General features: G+C 38.2%; 1 protein-coding gene across 4 annotated transcripts in view; it reads right to left on the bottom strand.

Moving 5' to 3' along the window:
• SPECC1L (sperm antigen with calponin homology and coiled-coil domains 1 like) overlaps positions 1 to 19,930 on the bottom strand; it is a 69,402-nt gene that overhangs the window by 17,361 nt on the left and 32,111 nt on the right. For all 4 annotated transcript variants that reach the window (XM_064675407.1, XM_064675408.1, XM_064675410.1 and 1 more), the window contains 5 exons: positions 18,374 to 18,465; positions 13,521 to 13,611; positions 11,525 to 11,608; positions 9,521 to 9,677; positions 6,007 to 6,109 (listed from right to left, as the gene is read on the bottom strand). In XM_064675407.1, coding sequence (XP_064531477.1) covers positions 6,007 to 6,109; positions 9,521 to 9,677; positions 11,525 to 11,608; positions 13,521 to 13,611; positions 18,374 to 18,465 — 527 coding nt within the window. The remainder of the gene's footprint in view (positions 1 to 6,006; positions 6,110 to 9,520; positions 9,678 to 11,524; positions 11,609 to 13,520; positions 13,612 to 18,373; positions 18,466 to 19,930) is intronic.

The raw sequence follows: 19,930 nt of genomic DNA, 5'->3' as shown, positions 1-19,930 counted from the left end.
GCTGAAATACAAGAGTGGTTAAACAGTAAATGAACTGGATTTCAACATGAATCAGAAGTGCATCCCTGCAGTAAAGGAGGCCAACTGTGTCCTGGGCTCCAGCACAGCGAGGGATGGGATTCCTGCACCCTGCTGGGCCCTTGTCAGTCTACACCTGGAGAACTGGGGAGAGCTCTGCTCCCTCCAGTTCAGAACAGGCACTGAAAGAACAGGGTCCAGCAGAGAGTCACCAAGATAATTAGATAGCTGAAGCAAGGTTGAAGGAATTTGGTTTATCCAGCCTAAAGAAGACTCTGGAGAGATGTGATCTGGGTGTCCCATAAATAAAAGGCAGTTTTAGAGGAACTGGGGTGCTCTCCTCACAAAGACAAGATGCAACAGGAACAATTCTTTCCAAGGCAATTCTGTCAGGATATAAGAAAAAGGTTTTCACCATCAAACATTCTAGACTGCTTAACAGGGCTCTGCATAACATCAGTCTAAGATCTCTCCCAGCCTATGACTTCTCTAGAATTCACAATTTTAAACTGGTTTTTAACCAGCATACTGCTAATTTCAAAACTGTCTCCTATTGCTTTTTGCAATAATCCTAAATTAACAGAGGGTCTTCCACAGTCAGTGAAAACACCTTGTTTAAAAAAAGCAAGAAACATGTATTAACAATTATAACAGTAATTCCATACTTTTTTTATTCCCTCAGGAAACGCCACAGCTAAAACACCCCACAAACATCAAAAAACCCAACCATAAAAAACTTGTTTTCTAACTTGTAGTTACAAACTAAGAACAAAGTTATTTTACCATCTCTTCAACAGACATATCCACAGCTGTCTTCAATCTCCCTGAACTATGGACATTAGAACTCGAGCAGAGGAGCATCCTCAGCTATTTCTCCATCCCTTGATCTGCATAAAGAGGAGAGGTTCCCACATCCTAACTTGGTCTGGCTCTCAAAAAGAGTTAGGGCATGAAGAAAATAAAAACATGTGTCTATGTCTCTGTTGTATTAGTTAATGAAATAAGTGGGTTGAGAAAGCAAAAGCATTAATATGATTCTGTGCTATAATATATTAAACCCTTAAACAAGATTTGAAGTTTAAGTGTACAGACCTTGGCAGGCTTCTTCCCATGGCAGAAAATTACTATTAAAAAGCTTTTAAAAGCTTTTGAAGACACAAACACAAAAGAGTAACCATTATAAAAGATACAAAGGTAAACTACAAAATAACTGCTATCTATGCTCCTTTGAATCAGGATTCCCTGATTCCCAAATCATGGCATAAAGCTGTGGCTATCAGCACTTCTGGCAGTAGGTGAGAACATAAAAGTATTTCTGGAATAGGCTTAGCAGCAGCCCCAACTACTGCCTCTTCACTCCCAGCTTCTGAAAAGGCAGTAAATGGCAAATATAGACAACCAAACCCTTCAACATTGACCATTAATGTTCCTTTCCATACCAAAGGCATGTTATTTTTCAGTTTGGGCACAAAAAGAAACCATAAAAGCAGGAGTCATTCTCACAGAATCCAATAATAGCTTCAGACATTAATGTCTGAAGCACTTAAGAGGTACAGACAGCTTCATAATTTATTCTAAATTTTGTCATAATTAAGTCTAACAAGTTGACATTTCTCTTGTATCAGAATCCAATCCAAACACAGAAAGGAAACATGTCCTTCCTTAACTCAACAATTTTTGGCTAAAGCATCAGAGCTTAAACCAAGGAGTGAAGTGTTTTGGCAGCCTGACTGCTTTGATGAATCAAGCAGACAGCACAGGGAAAGCACACCCTGGAGTCAGGATTTGAGCACAGGTTTTCATAAGCACAGTCTTGTCCTTTTTGTGTGTGCTTTTAAAAATCAATGTAATACTTCAAGTAGAATATGACCCAGCCTGGTTGATAAAGACAGGTTTAAAAAAAAAAAAGGCAACCTGAACTATCTTTTACCTCTAGTTTTGTTATGCTACACTTATTGCTTGAGCACTAATGAAAGCATTGCTTGATTTCAAGGTGCATTAAGCAGAGCCTTAAATGTTTTGTAAGACATGTAGGTTTGAGCTGTATAGGTGGCAAAAATTAGGTGGTCTTTCCAGCAGAAAGCAGCACTGCATGAAATAGAGGACAGGTACTAACAAGGCCACACCAAGAGTATCTGTACTTAGGAAGTGTGGAAAGCTTGAAAAAAAAATTTAGTCTATTCTTGTTGCTATCTTGTGACAATTGCTTTTTTTGGTGTCAGACTTCTGGAAGTGAATTATCTCAGAATGCTGACAAAAATGGAAAACAAATTGAAATACTGCTGGAGATAAGAATGGGTAGGGATGTGTGTATCCTGTTTATTGGTCCTCTTTCAACATGAAACATGCATGCTCACATCCTTTTGGGGACTTTTATTAGCTGGGTACTCAAAATGAAAGTAGCTGTGCTCCAGCCAGGGTAAATGCTCCATAACAGCTGGCTGGGATTACTTTCTGCTTTGAAGATATCTGGAATTTATGACAGTTTTATGACACTGCACATATTTTAGAGGAGCCACGAGGATTCTCTCCTCTGGAAAATGCAGCACTTGGCCCTGTGCTCTGAAGCTGTGTCAGATCCTGAGCAAAGCTAACACACCGTGAGATTTCAAGTATTTTGTGCCTGTTCAGCTGAAAACTAAAGGTGATTTGCTCCTCTTTTATCTAAATGCTTATCTTAAGAGAGCAGCTCTCCTCTTTCATGGTTTAGAGGTCTGTTCAGCCTGGAATATAAGGCAGCTCAATAACTCAGTGAGTGCAACACTGTCTAGACTGAACAGGCTCTAGATGGGAGTTAATACAGAACCTGCCTGCTGCCAGTTCTGCTCTGACCTTCTGCAGATCACCATCCCCCAAACCTATGCTTCAAGGAGAAATTCTGCTTGCAAACAATAGACAGCATATTAAAAGCTACAATATAGTAAGAGATGAAGCCATACAGGTTTTTACATGAGTAACAATTTCTCTTACTTTCAATGGCTATATCAACCTTACTTTTTTATTGAGGTACTCTTGAAAAAACATTTAGAGCACAGTTAAATATTAACAACTACATTTCAAGATGACTATTCATTTATTCCCCTCCAAATTTGCTTGAATAAATGCAGAGAAGTGCACAATGAAGTAATTTATAATAGTTTTTTTAACAGGGTTTATTCCACTGTAACAAACTGAAATTAGAGCTTCATCACACTATCATCTTTGACTTATTTAGCATTCACAAAATTTCAAGCTTCTTCAGCAGAGATACCTAAGACTTTTTACCAAAACCTTGAAAGTAATTTCCTAGAGGGGATAGGAGAGCAGGAGTTATTCTTCTTCCATTTTACTTGAGCAGACAAAAACTACACCAGTTGTACCAGGCAATTACGTAGGGCTGCATTCTCCACAAGCACCCTTTGAACAAAGAAAACCTTTCCCCTTTGAAACAGCACAGACTTTGGTGTGTTTTGTTGCTTGTTTTTTTCTTCTTTAGTATTTTCAACACACGGAGTAAAGAGCAGCTCAAGAACTACAGCTGTCCTATGAAGGCAGTACCACTCTGTCATTAATTAGTATAAGCCAATTACACTGTACCTGGTGTTTAACATTCTAAGCCACTCACCTACAACTCTGTACACTCTCAATAAAATTTTAGAAATTAAGATTTTTATCTGGCTGTCTTTGTGATTACCATTTATTAGTCCATGTGTAAACCACAAATCAGCTATTTCCACTATCCAGTGCAAAACACAAACCCAGGAATGAAAGGTAAAACAATGCCAGGAGTAAACATGGCTCTGTTAGAAATAGGGCTTTAACTCAGTGTGCACAGTTCCAGCTTCCCTGTAAACACCAACAGCTGAAATAATTTTCTATAAATATCTTACATGCATTTATGCATAAAAACCTACAGCTGTGAGACATCACCTCCAGGTGACAGGGAGAAAACAAGACCAAAAAGGTGATTATTGTTGACAACTGATGAAGAAGTAAACACATCTCTCCATGCTGGCAAAGACATACTTGAAAAACACTGTCTTACAGGGCTGACTTTTACTTAAATATTGGTAGGTTAATATGAATAGGACAAAATCAACAAAAGAATTATTTTGAAACAAAAGGCTTCTAAGATTTTGTTTCTCTTTTCCTTGCTTCCAAATCACAGTTAAACTCTTCCAGGTCATTTTAGAACTTGTTACAGACTCAAAGTGCAAGTACCTTTCCTTTAACCTGTAATATTCATAGCTAAATGAATAATATTGGTAATAAACATTGATTTAAATTGGAAACAGGATAGAAATCAGTGATTGGATAGAACTGTGGCAGCGTGTAAGACACCAGGAGGAGCTGGAAGTAAGATGGTATCCTGTCAATATTTGGCTGACAGGAAAGGAAGAAGAGAGCTGAGTACCTTAAGCAGGAATGAATGAGGAAGCATCATTATGGTGATGCTTGTTTACTGCTTGTCAGTTTTGAATCCCCATAGTTGTAAAATAAAAAGAGCCTTATCTGGTATTGATAACGTTGCTGAGATGGCAGAAAGATGGATAAGCAATGCTCACAGTGAATATGGTGTTGGATATGTTTAAAACATTAGAACACCACTAACATGGTGTTCAACCAGAACTGAATTTCAGGGGATGATGAAAATAATCAAATTCTGTACAACAAAGTAATGAAAAATGAGTGTGCATAAACTAAAATACATTCTTCTCCAAGAAGTAACTTAATATAACCTGATACTATCTTACAGTTTCAAGGAAGGCATCCACTGGCTCTGCAGATGCTCCGTGCTGTGCTTTCTCAGTACCACACTGCAGGTTTTGAAGCAAGTACAGTAAGTCCCAAAACCTATATAAAACCTTTCTACACCTCCAGGAATTATAAGCAGCAATTTATAGAACCAGAAGCATGCTCTTGCATGTGCACACAACTGTGGAATGAAAAGTTTGGAATAATATCTATCACTCTTCCTAACCAGATTAATGAAGCTGTCAAATTCATCTTTCATTTCAAGACAATAGGGGAAAATATTTTTGCACTTAGTTGAGGATTTATAAAGAAATATAACATCCTGCCTTTTTACAAAATGTGGGGAAGGAGAAAGGCTCTTTCCACAAAGCTGCTTATCCTCAGGAATAGCCCAGTTTAGTACCAGACGTGCCACAGGAAGAAGGGGAGGGCTTTATATCCCAGCCTGTCCATTGTACTGAACACGACTTTTCCTATGGATGGGTGACCATCCTGTTATGCAGCTCTCAACTTCCTCCTGCATTGTGAGGCTCAAGTCATGGAAAGAGTAAAGTTCTTAAACTGAGGATTGTGTTGGGAACCCAAACACTTTCAATACAAGTTAACCAAACAAATACATCATGGTCAGACTATTAACATCCTGGTTTAGTTTGCTGAAGCCACTATTCTTCTGAAAAAATAATGTAATCAGGAGAACTCTGCACAGCTATCTTGTTGGTTCTTTTGGCTTCTGATAACGTTTGGACTAAGTGGGAAAAAAAAAAAAAGTCTGCAACTGCAGGAGAAAGCCAAGTTCAAAATGCAAGACAATGCACCTTTACAAAACAAACTGTCCCTAAATAGAGGCTAAATGGGAGCACATTCAGAGATCAAAAAGAAAAACCCTATGCTAATTACCTATCAAGAAATGGTACTCTAGCTCCATTTGGGAAACATTAATTTAAACCTTAAGTTGCTCGAGTTTCAGCTACAGTTTCAAAAGTGCAACCTGTGAAAGGCTGACCTCAAGTGCCTCAATGAGAGGACAGCTGCCCCCTTAAGAAAAAGCAGTTACCACATGGAGCAAAGTGACTGAGGAGTTATTAGTGTTAGTTAGGGCAGGACTGGGAGCACGTGTTCCAAGAAGAGAGTACAGGACATGCCAGGGCCACTGCAATCTATGCAGTCAAGTGTGGAGCAGCCTGTTTTATTCCACGGGCAGGCTCCAAGGAGTTGCAGCTACAAGTACGTTACGTTAACCAGCTCTGCAGTTACCTGGTATCCCTCTGTTTTCTTCTGGCACCACTTCAGCAGAGCATTTCTCTTGGATCCTCCATATTCTCTTGCTAGGGCAGACAAGGGATCTTTCCTCTCTTCCCTAGGAACGAGGCAGAAGTGCAACTTAGAGCTTACAGTGTAAGCAACAGAAATACAGATTTGTGAAGGCTGACACAGGACAAATGACTGTCACAGTGGAAGTAGCAGGACACTGCACTACTGACCAAAAAACAGAACACACAGAAATACCTGCAGAAGACTGCAGAGTTAGTCTGGAGTAATCCTTTCCTTAGCAAACCATCCTTCTCTTTCCTTTAAGCTTTTTTTACCAGGTCTTTCAACCTCAATGATATTTCTTTCTAAGAGTTCAGAAAATTAAACTCACAACATTGTAATTTCCAGCCTGAACCATTAAGATAACTCGAGTGACTTTATTTTGTATTTAGAAAGAGAATAAACTGATGCTATCTCCTTTGCATCTCATGGCTGATTACAAATGTCACCTTGAAACCAGAAGTTTGCATGTGAGCAGCACATTGTTATTAAGAGAACATTTGTCTGAAATCTGGAGTTCTCAAAAAAGAAGGGGGAGATCTATGTAGGCTGATCTGCCAGTTCATGTATTAGCACAATAAAAGCTATCAATTAAATTCACTTCCAGTATGTCAAGCTATCTTAAGTAATTTTGGTTTTTAAGAAAAAACTGGGGAACAAAAGAACAATCATAACTAAGCTGGCCATGTTTTTGTGAGTCTTACATTACAAACATCTGTTTACCAGGGTTTAGAAATCAGTTCTTAAGATTAAAAAATATATATTATAGAGGTTAATACTTCTCCAGCGGCCTACTTACAAGACTCAGTATTTCTATAGATACTCTAATGAACAGTCTTTTACTGAGCAGATGTTACACCACTTATGGACCTTAGTTACTGCATGTAAAGTGTGCCAGCAGTTGTTTTTAATATTATTTTTAATAATTTCCATGTGGAAAATTAAAATAAGATAGTTGTCAGTGAACCTATACTGCAAAGACTTCCCCATCTGACATTTTTAAAGAATTCTATGCAGATGTAAACAAGATTGTTACAACGACCACAGAGATGATACCCTAAGTTACTCTTTCTGCCTACTTCCAAAAAGACAGAGATTGTATATATTCACTCTCATATCTTCAACTTTCATTCTTTACAACCCATCTGGTGACTGGAAAAAGGAGTGGAATGTGGAAATACAGAATATCACCAGTGCATTCTGCTGCAGATGTACAGGTAGCAATTCTCCAGGTCCTGCTAAGGGAAAAGAAAGCATCCAGGGAATGTGGATTCCTTCCTGCATGTGTGCTTCAAACAGAACACCAGAGACTGTTCCATGGATCAGCATCTGTTGCTCAAAGCATAAAAGAAGACAACATGTCCCAACAGACAAGGAAATGTTCTCAGGCACTAATCTTAAGTACATGTATTGCAATTTGCTTGGCCAGTCTTCACTGACATACAGATGGCAAGATCTCAAAGTTGCTTAGGTAACAGCTGAAGTGTCTGCGAAAATATATGGACAGCAGAACAATAAACAGGAAACAGTAACTCCTATCTTTGATGCAGAAAGGCACTATGAGCCTTTGAACCCAAATGGCCATCTCAGAGATTTAACACAACAAGGAAGTCACTTTAAATCTGAAATAAATACATTATCTGAATAGGTCACTGTATCTAAACTCCACAGACACCCCACAGCCAGAACGATGCTTCGCAAAAGTCTGTACTTCAGTTCTTAAATCACTACAGATTTCAACAACTGGTGTATTTTCTCCATTGGTAATTGAAACAAATAACAATGGGATTGCATATTCAATCTATAATGAGGATTATGCAACACTATGAAAACTTAAGGACAGAGATTTGGGACAACATAAGAACTCAAATGAAAAGCTCCCTCTCTCTTTACGCTAAACATACTGTTTAGCCATGAGGGAGCTGTACAGCCTGTTCTCAAATTCCAGTAAGAGCACATGGTTTATATCAGGTTCTCACAGTTATGAAAACACTGCTGAAGAAAATAAATTAGCATTAAGTTGTATGGAGACAATGAGAAATGGTTTGACATGTTAGTATATTAGCTCAACTATAATCCAAATCAAAGAGCTAACAAAGTCTTAACCAGAACAGGGAACAGTAAACTGCAAGTATTTGTTTTAGTGAAGTACAGCAATAACTGTGCATTTTACAGCAACTTCTAGGAAAAAGTAAGGGAAAAGAGAGAAAGCTGGTCACATAAACTGAAGTCCAGCAGTGACATTCTGAGGGTGGCTTTAAAGACTACGCTCATCACCACACCCCCACTGCTGCAAAGCCCAGGAAGTCTCCTGTAGTACTGAGCATTGCAGGAAGTGGTTGGGCTGCACAGTAATGATTTCATAATTATAACTGTACAATTTCACACTGAAATGTCACAGATTTGCCACAGTCTGCAGGCTGCCATCAATGCAACTCGATACGTTACCAGTTCAAAGTCCATACATAGATGTATTAGTCTTGGTTTTTTATTTATTTATGGTTAAATTTAGGTGCTAGCACACACAGCATTAATTGTTGCTAGTAAAGAACCCACAGATCCAAACTCAATTAAATTTCTGCACAGTGAAAGGAGGGCAGCACTGAGGCCTGTCTCAGCTGATTTCAGGGAAATCCCTTTCAACAGCACCCACAGCTTAAATAACTTCAGAACTTTATGCTGTAGTTATTAAATATTGCAAGTGTCTCTGAACATTAAGGGTTTCACATTTCTGCTGTACAAAAGCTTTGTCAGGAAGCTCTGTGAGAAATGGTCTGGAGCAAGTCACTTAACCTTTGTCTGCCAGATTCCCAATCTCTGAAGCAGGGCTAAGGACATTCCTCACTTGGATACCACAGGGATTAAACACTTTGAAGTTCTCTGACTGATAGCACAGCAGATACAAAAAGTTTAAATTTATCACAGACTTATCTTTTTGTCTTACTAACCAAAGGAGGCTGTCTGGCCATTTGTTACTCAGACTTGCACTATGATTCCATCTGTGGGACAAATAACCCAGGCCCGTTCACTCATGGCTATTTAGAAGAGTTGCCAGTGTCTGGGATTAAGATGTAGGCATGCTGCTGCTTTTTGTCTTCAGCTGGGATTACAGAAGGTCTATCATGTGGTCTCCCTGGGCCCAAGACACTGATGATCTGCTCCATATGCTGTAAGGTCACTTCTTGAGTTTGCCTTCATGGTAATTTGAACTGGTATTATTATTTACTGACACGACTTAGCTTGGTTTTCTAGTGGAGCATAAAGTTTTGGTATTAACTAATACATTCTAAAAAGCCTAACTTTTAAAACAAATACTGAGCTGCAGAAAAATCTTTCTGAAGCTCTTAGAGATTAGTGAAGATCTGGGGAGCAGTAAGGCCTGCAGCCTCAGCACCAACACTGTACACCAGATGTATGCAGACAGATATGGAATTTACCCCAATAAGGGATTTTTTACCTTATTCGACTTCTGGTTGTAGGGGTGACTGATGCTGTAGGAGAAGAAGAGAGGGACAGCTGTGGGGAGGTGGTGCCCATTGCCATGAGAGATGCTGGAGATGCTCCGTCGGGGGCACTGATATCCCGCTTGATTTCTTCGCTACTTCTTCGAGAGACTAAGGGGGGAAAGGCCCAAATATTTATTTATCTCTTTATATTTGTCAGATTTATCATTTGCATAAAAACTTTCAAAAACTTAGTTGTGCTCTTAAACAAGCATTAGTTCAGAAACCAAGCATAAAACCTATATCCAACACCAGGTTTCAGCATTTTTCTTGGTGCTTTGCACTTTAGAAATACCAAGGATTTAGACTGCCCTACCAACATTTCTGATCAAGCCTGCATCTTGAAGCAAAGAAAATTTGGTGAATGTATCTTAATGGAGTATCACTACTTCCATTTGAAGGATTTAATGAATGAGAAGGAATTTTAATACCAAAACATTTATTTTTCTCTAGTCCATGCAGATACACAGCGAAGCTTCAAGCAGTTTAGAAAAAAGAAACCCCAAACAGTATAGAGATGGCATCTGGTTTATTTCCCTTGAATTTTAATGAAGAATTGGCATGCATGTGATTTCTGGACATCACTAAATATCATTAAGTATATCAAGCATTGACCTGAGTCCATTCAGCCACATTCCACAGAGCTTGCTTCATTTTATCAAAGGAAATGATTTTTCTTTCAAATGAAAGCACAAGCATTGTACTCTGTAAAACCAAATCTGGAATGGTGACATGTTCTCTATGTGGAAAAGTTTCCAGTTAAAAGTAGGTTTGCCTTTATACCTAAATAATCACCATTGTTTATGCTTGTGCAAATCAAAGATGCAACTCTCCACATAAATCATTTTCTAATGACTTGGGGGCAAGTACATCAATTTATAAGTAATAGACACAAGCAGTTTGTGATTTTAGGACAAATAAAAACTATCTAAAACACATCTTCTTGTAAACATTTACTCAAAGGTAGGTGTTTTTTAAAAAATATTTCTCTCAAATTAATTCTGCTTGGTTTATACAAAATATCATTTTATATTATCACCCTCTTTGTGTTATAATTTATAAAGATTTGTCTTGTAAAGCCCCTGCTGATACTGAGGTATCAGTTTATACAGCCTGATAGTAAACTAACACTCTACATAAACTTGTACTTAGCAAGTCTATTGTTTTTTAAATCCAAAGTTAACATCAAATGTGCAGCAACCACCACTGGCAATGCTGAAGAATATTTGTAGGTTATGCCAGTCACAAAATGGACTCATTTAAAGTGATTCATAGCAAACATTCTTTTGTCCTACAGAATGGGTAGAAGTTTTGCTACTACCAGGTAAGAAGTGAAAACATTTTTATGCATTAGATAATGGATAATAATGCATTTGTCACTTAAAAAGAATAATCCTCCTGTTTTAAGCCATTGACAATAATTCTTTCCACAAACAAAAATAGAACTGCTTAATTAGAAAAGGATAATAATGCTTCTCTGCCTCACTCAACCCAAAAAATCCTACATCCAAGCAGTAAAAAGCAACAGTCAGAAAGAGTTTCTTCCTTCACACATATCTTATACATCAAAATTACTTGTAACACAAGGAAAGATGACATAGAAGTCAACTGTTCCATGCATGGTTCACACTCGTCCATCTGACATGTTGGTGGAAGTCTGCATAGCAACACTAAGAACACCTGACAAACAATTAGGAAAAAAAAATCTCTTCAGTTCCACTTGAAGTAATAAAATAGAATGTTATTTTACCACTAGACTTCAGTTTCTTTCCCCAAAAATACTTCAATAGAAAACGTGAACACTGAAAAATAAATTACTCCAAATATCCAAATGGGGGGGGGGGGGTTGACAAGAGCTTGATCAACGTTCTCTCTTGGCAAAGTAAAGTAGATCTGTAAGTACAGTGTTAAAATGAGAGTGCCTTAGTTTAATAATCATCTAAAAACCGTGGTATTACCAGAAATAGCTTTGGCACTTTCCATAGCAGGTACTCTTGGCAAGGACGCCGGTCGGCTGGTAGAGGATGTTCTCAACAGATGTTCTGGACAAAGCAAAAGAAGAGACAACATCATTGCTGAGGATTCCAGTCCAATGTCAGACATTTAGCTCTGAGTCAGGAACATTGTCCACCAGTGCCCGAGTTTGGCTGTTTCAGTGAGAGCAATTGATTTTATCTGTAACAAAGGGAAGGCCTAAAATTGCTCATTACCAATGAAGTGCACCATGAATACAGCATGAGCTTCTTAATCCTTGTTCCCTAAGGCTTCTTGCTAACCCACTTCCCCTGGTCTATAAAAAATGGATTGTTAAACCAAAAGGCTAAGAAAGGAAGCCCCATTTAGCACATGGCCACAAATATTCAATATTCAACAATGCGGACTGGTAAAGCAGATTGCTTTGTCCCTCAGGTGATTTTTTTTTTCCCCTCTGGTTTATTGGGTTGGGGTTTTGTGAGGGCTTTTTATTATTTTATTATTAAATGAAGCCACACATTTTTTCCCTTGCCTCCTCCATGCAGTGGAGCCCAAGAGGTGCCTTCACAAACTGTATGGAAAGATTAGCTGTGTCTCCTGCCAATGAGTAAAAAGTCTACCACAAAATTCATTTTCTGTAGCAGCAAATCTAAACTATTTCCTATTATAAAATATTCCTTCAAGTAAACCTTTAAACTGCAAACAAAAGGTTTACATATTCCTAAGAAAAAACTCTTAGAAGGCAGTAATTTGAATATTAAACCCCATGGAAATTAAGAACAAGGATGAAATAAAAGTGAAACCCCATTTATTAACTGAGAACGTGACACAAGAAACATACTTTGCTACATAAATACATTAAAAATACATCTCTCTGGCTGTAAACAGGAATTCTGTCTGGCACAGTCACTGCTGGAACCCAGTCCTGCTCCTGCATTCACTGGCTCTAAGGGAAACACAAGAGCCATGTAAAACATACCACTCACTTTGTGTTTAAGCTTATGTCTACCCATGAACTCTGAAACAATTAAAGAATCCTGAATTATCTTCTTGGAAAGGCATTTCAATATTCCTAAAAATATCGAAGTTTCTAAAATTAAAACTGCAGCTGCATTGTACAAATAACCTCAATATGGATTCAACAAAAGCAAGAAGGAAATCTGGCACATACAGACTATTATGAAGTGCTACCAAAGAAAAAAAAAACCAAGCCTTTACAAAACATCAGACCTCAGGAATACCAAATTGAGAGGAAATATTCAGCCTGGAGTTATATGGGGATTATCTTGAGAAACATCTACACACAAAAAAACCCAAAAGCAGGCATAAATCAGAGAGCTACACCCAACACATGATAGCCATTCATTCTCACAGGAAGAGCACATTGTGAGCAGCGTTTTGAGAGACAAAACAAAGTTCACAGAACAGGGAAATATTGGGAAATAGATAAATCAACACTCAATTCCATTCAATTTTTCATCTGGCTCCCGAAGATTCAATAATAGGTTTATATTTTACTATTCACATGCAATGGAATGCCAGCCATCATCCTCGTTTCATTTTGGGGGGTGAAAAAACCCTCAACCACACAATAAATAATGTAACCCCAGGTGGGTATTTTTAATATCTGGAAGACAGCTGCACACATGTCCCTGAGATTATCTTATCTTGATTTTACAAGTGATCTTAGTTTATGCACACACTAAAAACTGACAGACTAATGCCAAGTTATCAGCATGCAAACATGGTTTTGTAGAAAATTAAAAAAAAAAAAGCACCTTCATGTTATGCAACCACATGTGAAGAAACAAGTAATAAGAACTTGAACACGAGATATTCTAAAATACTGGGAAGATATTTTGATAACAAAAAGGATATAACATGATAATGGCTTTGGATACTAAACGATTTAAAAAAAAACACAAACAAAGTATTAATAGCATTGCTAAAAACAAAGTTGGAATGAACTTGAATCAATACCTTGAACAGGAATTTCTGCATAGCTTGGTCGTTTGTCTGTCAGGGTAGCAAGGGGTTTGGAAGCTGAGATTGGCCCACTAATAGAATGCCTCTGAAATGGAAAAGCACTTGTGTCAAACAGAATTTGGAACATCAGAATCAGTTTTAGACACTCAGATATTACATTAAGTACTAATTCAAAAGAACTAAAAAAATAAAGAAACCTTTTGCCAATCTGAATATACATACACACACTACGACTTGATATTGTAACATTTATTTCTTTAAATTGAAACCTGTTCCTCAGACCAACGTTGCACAGTTTTTGTAATAATGTTCACCTTCTTTTGTATTTTGTTTGAACAAACCTGTTCTGATTAAACTAGATGGGTTTATTTAAACTACTAAAACCCCCTATATATAGCCAAGGTTTTAGTGCTTGATTTGTGTTATTAATATAAACCTTTAGAGCTTTGTGCTTTTTCCTGGAAAGATGGGAGAACGGTGTATTGGGTACAGTGACACAAAGTACCCTTTGCTAAGAAAAACCCTACTGAAAAAAATTTTTTCAGGCTTTATTCAGAATGTCAAGAGCTTCTGTTCCCCACCTACTTAACTGAGATGCTCTGGGAACAACTGGTGAGAGACAATTTGTTTAGTATTTGTCAGATATGTGATAAAATTCAAGTATATTTTTCTTCTCAGATCACTTTAATTTCTGTTCTGCTCTAAACCAGCCACGAATTGAATATTTTCTTTTCAAGCTTTATGTAAAATATTTAGCAATCCACGGCTTCTAGCACCTTACAGTGCATGTACATGCTCACAACTGCGTTAAGACTCACACACACAATTTAGTAAGCACTGAACAGGACTCAAATAAGCATTTTAGTCTCACATAAGTGAACTGTACAATGCACTAATTACCCTTACAGTTACTGAAACTCAGGCTCAGTTGCTGAAGACTCTTGGAGGATTGTCCACAATTATTTTAAATTAATCATTGCAAAGAGTCTATTGCAAATTACAGTTCACTCTTTATACACCCTGTTCTATTAGATTCCAATATTTAATCATAATCAGTCCACTAATGTGTTTATCCTGAAAACTCCTTCAGCTTTCCATCTGGCCCAAGATTAGATGAGAAGGTTAAATGAGTCTTATCTTCATAAAATACTAAAGGTCAGATGTTTCTCATGCCAAATTATGTAGGCAGGACAGAGAAGTCCAAAATTGTTAAGTTAACAGTATATACTTTGTAGGATCCTGTAGCACAGGCAGGATTACAGGGCTACTTATCCATCATTTCGAGTCGAACTAGTTATGGGTTTGTGCTAGAAATCAAATGCAGAAAATAACTGCCAACATACAGAATGAAGAGTTTCATCACTTCATATATTAAATGTCCTGCACATACACTACAAAGATTGTACCTTTAAATTCCAGATGAAAGCGACTGTGATAGTGAGCCACACATAGCAATGCCCACAACAGCTTCCCCTAAGAGCTGGTATCTCAAACCTACACTGTCTTTAAAGTTCCTGTCACCTTCTTAAAAAAAAAAAAAAAGGACATTTCCTAAGTATAGGACAAGGTCTCAAATTGAGGTCATTTCACTGCATGCCCCCACCCCAGGAAACAGTGACAACAGTTAGATAATGAGGTTAAAAGAAAAATATCTCATTTTGGTCAGCTTTGGGACTGTCAGTACAGCGACAGGGGAGTACAGAGCTTCAGCCAGGAAACAAAGGTATATGCAGAGCTGCATAAACACACACCTTTATCACTTTCTCAGCTTCTGGATATCACTTTAAACCAAACATCCTTTATGGGTATTGTCAGAAAGTGGCTGTATTACTCAACTGATAACTCGCTGCATATTGGTCTTGTCTCTTTGTTACAAAACCATTTGCCTCTTTGCTCCTGTTGACACTGCAGACAGGGCTCACTTGCACTGCTGTTAGTTCCTTATTACAGATCTTAAAGCTCCCACAAGTAACACAATGACTAACACCCTGCAGACTAGAGGAAAACGAACCCACTAATGCTTATCCAGCTCCACCTGCCATCATCGATGTGTTAGCAGCAGAGCACAAGTCTTGGGAGACACTTCCAGCTTGAGAAAGAACTGTGGCAGGATAAACTAGTCCCTTTCAACTCCAAATATTTTGCTTCTGACTCTTCATCCCTGTGTCTCTTGTCAGCTCTGGAAGGAAACATGACCTTCAACCACTATCCAGGTACCTATTCCTGATCACTTTGCACTTCAGTACGACCTTCATGGCGGTGCACCTACACATTTCAGAACAAACAGGCTTCCACATATTAACTAGTTAAGATATGGAATTCCTTGACACTAAATTGCTTGGAGCTGGAAGTTTATATACTTAAAGCAAACCAGGAGTGGTGCCCAGTAAATCTGAAACCACCTCTGCTTTAAGAGTTCTCCAGCTATGAAACGAAAAAACGTACCCAGGGAAAGCAGGAGATCAACTCCCTTGTCCTCATATTCCTCCCTAGGCATCTGCTCTGGTCACTCGGTGGCATTCCAGACCAGCTAAGCTCTGAGCTAACCCAGCAGGGCTGTTTGCACATTCTGAAGAGCATTCTCTTCATACCTCTCTCCCTAAATTGTTTTGCAGTACTGCTAAGAGCCATAGTAAAACACAGCTATGTTCCACTGCAGGCTTGGACCTGAAGCCAGAAGGGGCTTTGTCTGTTTGTTTTCAGTTGCAAAATATATCCAAGAATGTACCTCCTCATACATACACATATTACTGTAAAGAAAAACATACCAAGCAAACAAAATTTCTTCAAGACTGACGAAATTCATGACAGTCCAACACAAAGACAAAGCACATGTTGATGCATCTGCACTTGGAGAATCTTTTTTGCAACCAATCCACCTCATCATAGTATCAAAATTGTGCCACCTTCTCAGCAGGTGCCTGTGTAAATATTTCCCCTGTGACAGCATTTAAAAACAACTGAGATAAATGATAATAAGCAATTCAACACCCATACGGAGATCAGCCCTTCCACCTTTCCCCAAGACCTTAAACCTTGGATGACTTCTGTAAGGTGGGAGCTTATAGTGATTATTTACCATAATCTTGCTTTACAATTGCAAGAGAGCAGAAACACAGACAAAAAATTGTTAAAAAAAATGCATAGAACACAACAGCAGAAAACAAGGTAGTAACATGAAAACAAAGAAAAGGAAGAGATGACGAACATCAGTTTGAACCTGAACCCCTTCTCTCTTGAGCAGAAAATATTCTTTAAATGCAATTTACTTAACTGAGGTCACAAAATCCGGTTGCCTTCTCAGTAATTACAAACACTCTCAAGAAATCCATCTAACTTCAAAAAGACAATAGGAGCTGTTTCCATTTACACACCCTCTCCTTTGTTTTTCAGGCAATGCTTCCCACTAATGAGTACCCAGCTGTTAACGACTTGGTTCTATAGCAGAAGGTGAATTCAAAATTCGAGTAATCCTGGCAGATCGAGATCATCAAACAAGAGCTGCAAACCTGTGCAGGTTTGCAGTATTCTGAGAGATTACTTTGGTTCATGGTTAATTTACAGGTAAATAAAGTGAAACCAAGCCTTAGGCTTCAGTGAGAAGTCTTCTGTATGCCAAAGCTCTGGTTTAGCCCTTTAGAACATGAGATTAAGTCTGCCTCCTCCTACAAGAGCACAGAAATAAACAGAAATATAAAGACAGATCAATAGGAACAAAGCATCTGTCAGAGAACATTTCACATTTAACTAATTTAGAAAACTGCTGTCAAGAGTGACTGAACCGCAAGAAGTAGCAGAAGCTCTCCCCCAAAAAACATTTAATTCTTTCTCTTTGCTTTGAGGCTACCTATTTGTTTCATGAAATTCACTCTTAAATGAATAAAAGCTGCACTGGTCTGAGCACAGGAGAATAGTCAACCTCTTCCAGGTACTGTTCCTTAAAGATTAAGAGCTAGTATGGATAGAGAGTCCTCAGTTCACACAGAGAGAAGTTATTACCAAAACAATACACTGACCTACAGTAAAAATCAAGTTTTGAAACTTATGGTTAGCAATATCTTGAAGGCAACAGGAGAATTACTGATATTAAAGGAGCAAAACACATAGTACATTCTTTGATTTTTCTTTATAAACCTGGTCCCATCTACCTTTTCCTTAAATATTTTGGCTTTTGCCAAAATCTTACGTCACGCAGCCAGTGAGATAATAAAACCAGCAACGATCTACGAAGAACATCAGAGTCCTGATGGTGCCACCTCAGTGCCCCCAGGCTCCTGCAGCACTGAGCAAGTGGACAAAGCTTCAGAGGGGACAGGACAAAATACACAGCACAACCACCCACTGGCCAAACTCTGTCAGTACAAAAGGAACCAAGATAACAAATTCACAATTATTTCACTCCTCTTGAGTCAGGCCTATATTGAAAGGCCAAGCAACATGGGATACATTTATACTGATGACTGCTGACAGATTCTGCACAGATCTCAGCCCACTGCCCCAAGGGAATTACTGCTGTTTCCATGCCAGGCACAGGACTAACAACTGACAAACAGCAACTCTAAAACTAAGGAATGCAGATACAGTTTTCCTCTCCTGATTTTCAGTAGCACAGGAATAGCAATGGTTGGGAATATCTAACAAGAACTTCCAAATTATGACAAATCTTATATTTCAATGTGGTTCTCAGTGACTCTTTTGTTAGACTGAACATTTCAGTAATTACCTACTTAAGGCAACATTTTATCGTTATTTCCCCACAAAGTCAGCCAATATTTGTATGTTACCACCTGTAGTTTCACATACTCTTCTTCACAAAGAAGGATTAAATGCTGTCATAAAACACCTACCTGCATAGGGGATACAGCAGCAGCTGGGGGAGTTTTCATGGGACTTGGGCTCAGGGGAGTGCGAGGAATTGTGGCAGCAGCAGGGCTTGGAACTAATGGGAACACAGAAAGAAAGCCATTGTGAGCATGGTACTGTTTTGCAGTGAAACAGGAGATTGCTATAGCCAACCTTCACCTTGTACTTCACATTACAAGTTTTACCAGATCACATCTTTCAGAATTTCAATTAGTAACTGACTGAAAAGTCATTTGAAAGTATGCCTACACATTTACTCCTCTGCAATTACATTCATTTTCTGTCTATCATCCACAGTAAAAGCATAAGTTTACTGGGGGTGGACAAGGCTAAGGTGCAGGATACTATTACCTTGGCAGATGTAAATGCTGGCATTACTAGTTCTCTGATCTCCAGATAATTAAAGAGATAGCAGCAGGCTCCTGGCTCTGCCAGTGAGACAAGAAAGATAACCTATATCACCTGCTTCTCCTTTCTAGTTTCTAATCAAAGTCCACAAGTACTAGCTATTATATAGTTTAAATTTTGGGATTAAATGAGTAACATGTTTAGAAATGTACAAAACCAGACAAATTCTAAGTTGGTGAATCAGTCATCTAATTATTTAACAGCCTGATTAGACATGAATGCTGAGGAAGGAGGCAGATATTAGCTTGAAATAAAAGATTCAAAAGAAGGAAGAGGGGATTTATCATTTTACCAGACTAACTCTGGCAAGAAAGCACCTTCTTCCAATAACACTCTAAAAAACCCTTCTAAACTAACAATGGAAAAGTAAAAAACTGTAAATACCTATGAACAAGGAGAACAAGCATGGAAATAGAATCATTTACAGAACTTCCAAAACCATGGAGACACTTCTATGTCTTAAACTTTCAGGTTATAAGCAATTACAAGTAGCTTTGCTGTGCATAGTGCAGTCTGTAAGTCTCTCTGGCAACTTAGTCTACTTCAGACCAAGCTTTTTTACATCAAAGACTTACAGAGACATTATTGTACATGAAATTCAAAACCCAAAGACCTGACAAGGGAAATATTTTAATCCATTCAAGGTCCTATATGCAGTCAAAAGGTAAAAACCCAGTGTTTCTCATTTCAGGATAACTAGTTGGATTCCTTATTCTGCTCATCTAAAGAGAAGAATAACAGCACACAATCAGAATTATAGTAAAGTCTGTTGTCTCAACAGTGAGACCCCTCTCATTTTAGAAAATATCCCCTATATCTTTTAATAGGTGCTATTGGCTGGATCTTAATTTTAACTTTAATCAGTGCTCTCAGCATAAGAATACAAGTTATTAAAAGAAATAAACTCAGCTCTAGCTACTACCTGGCTTTTAGAATGCTTAATTTGGTACATTAAGTTCACATTTTAATAATCAGGCTGAAATCAGCTGTGCTGCCAGCTATAATTATGTGTGTCATATGTGTTTATGTATTTCTCATATACAGGAGCACTGAATCAAAGCACCCAGCATATGAGTCACAGGCAATGCGACAATAAAGAAAAAAATAAAGGCAAGACAAAAAGGGATGCTTGC

The sequence above is a fragment of the Pseudopipra pipra genome, chromosome 18 (assembly GCF_036250125.1).
Source record: "Pseudopipra pipra isolate bDixPip1 chromosome 18, bDixPip1.hap1, whole genome shotgun sequence".
Classification (NCBI taxonomy): domain Eukaryota; kingdom Metazoa; phylum Chordata; class Aves; order Passeriformes; family Pipridae; genus Pseudopipra; species Pseudopipra pipra.
Note: the sequence above shows the minus strand (reverse complement) of the source record. Positions and strands in the feature narration are given on the sequence as shown.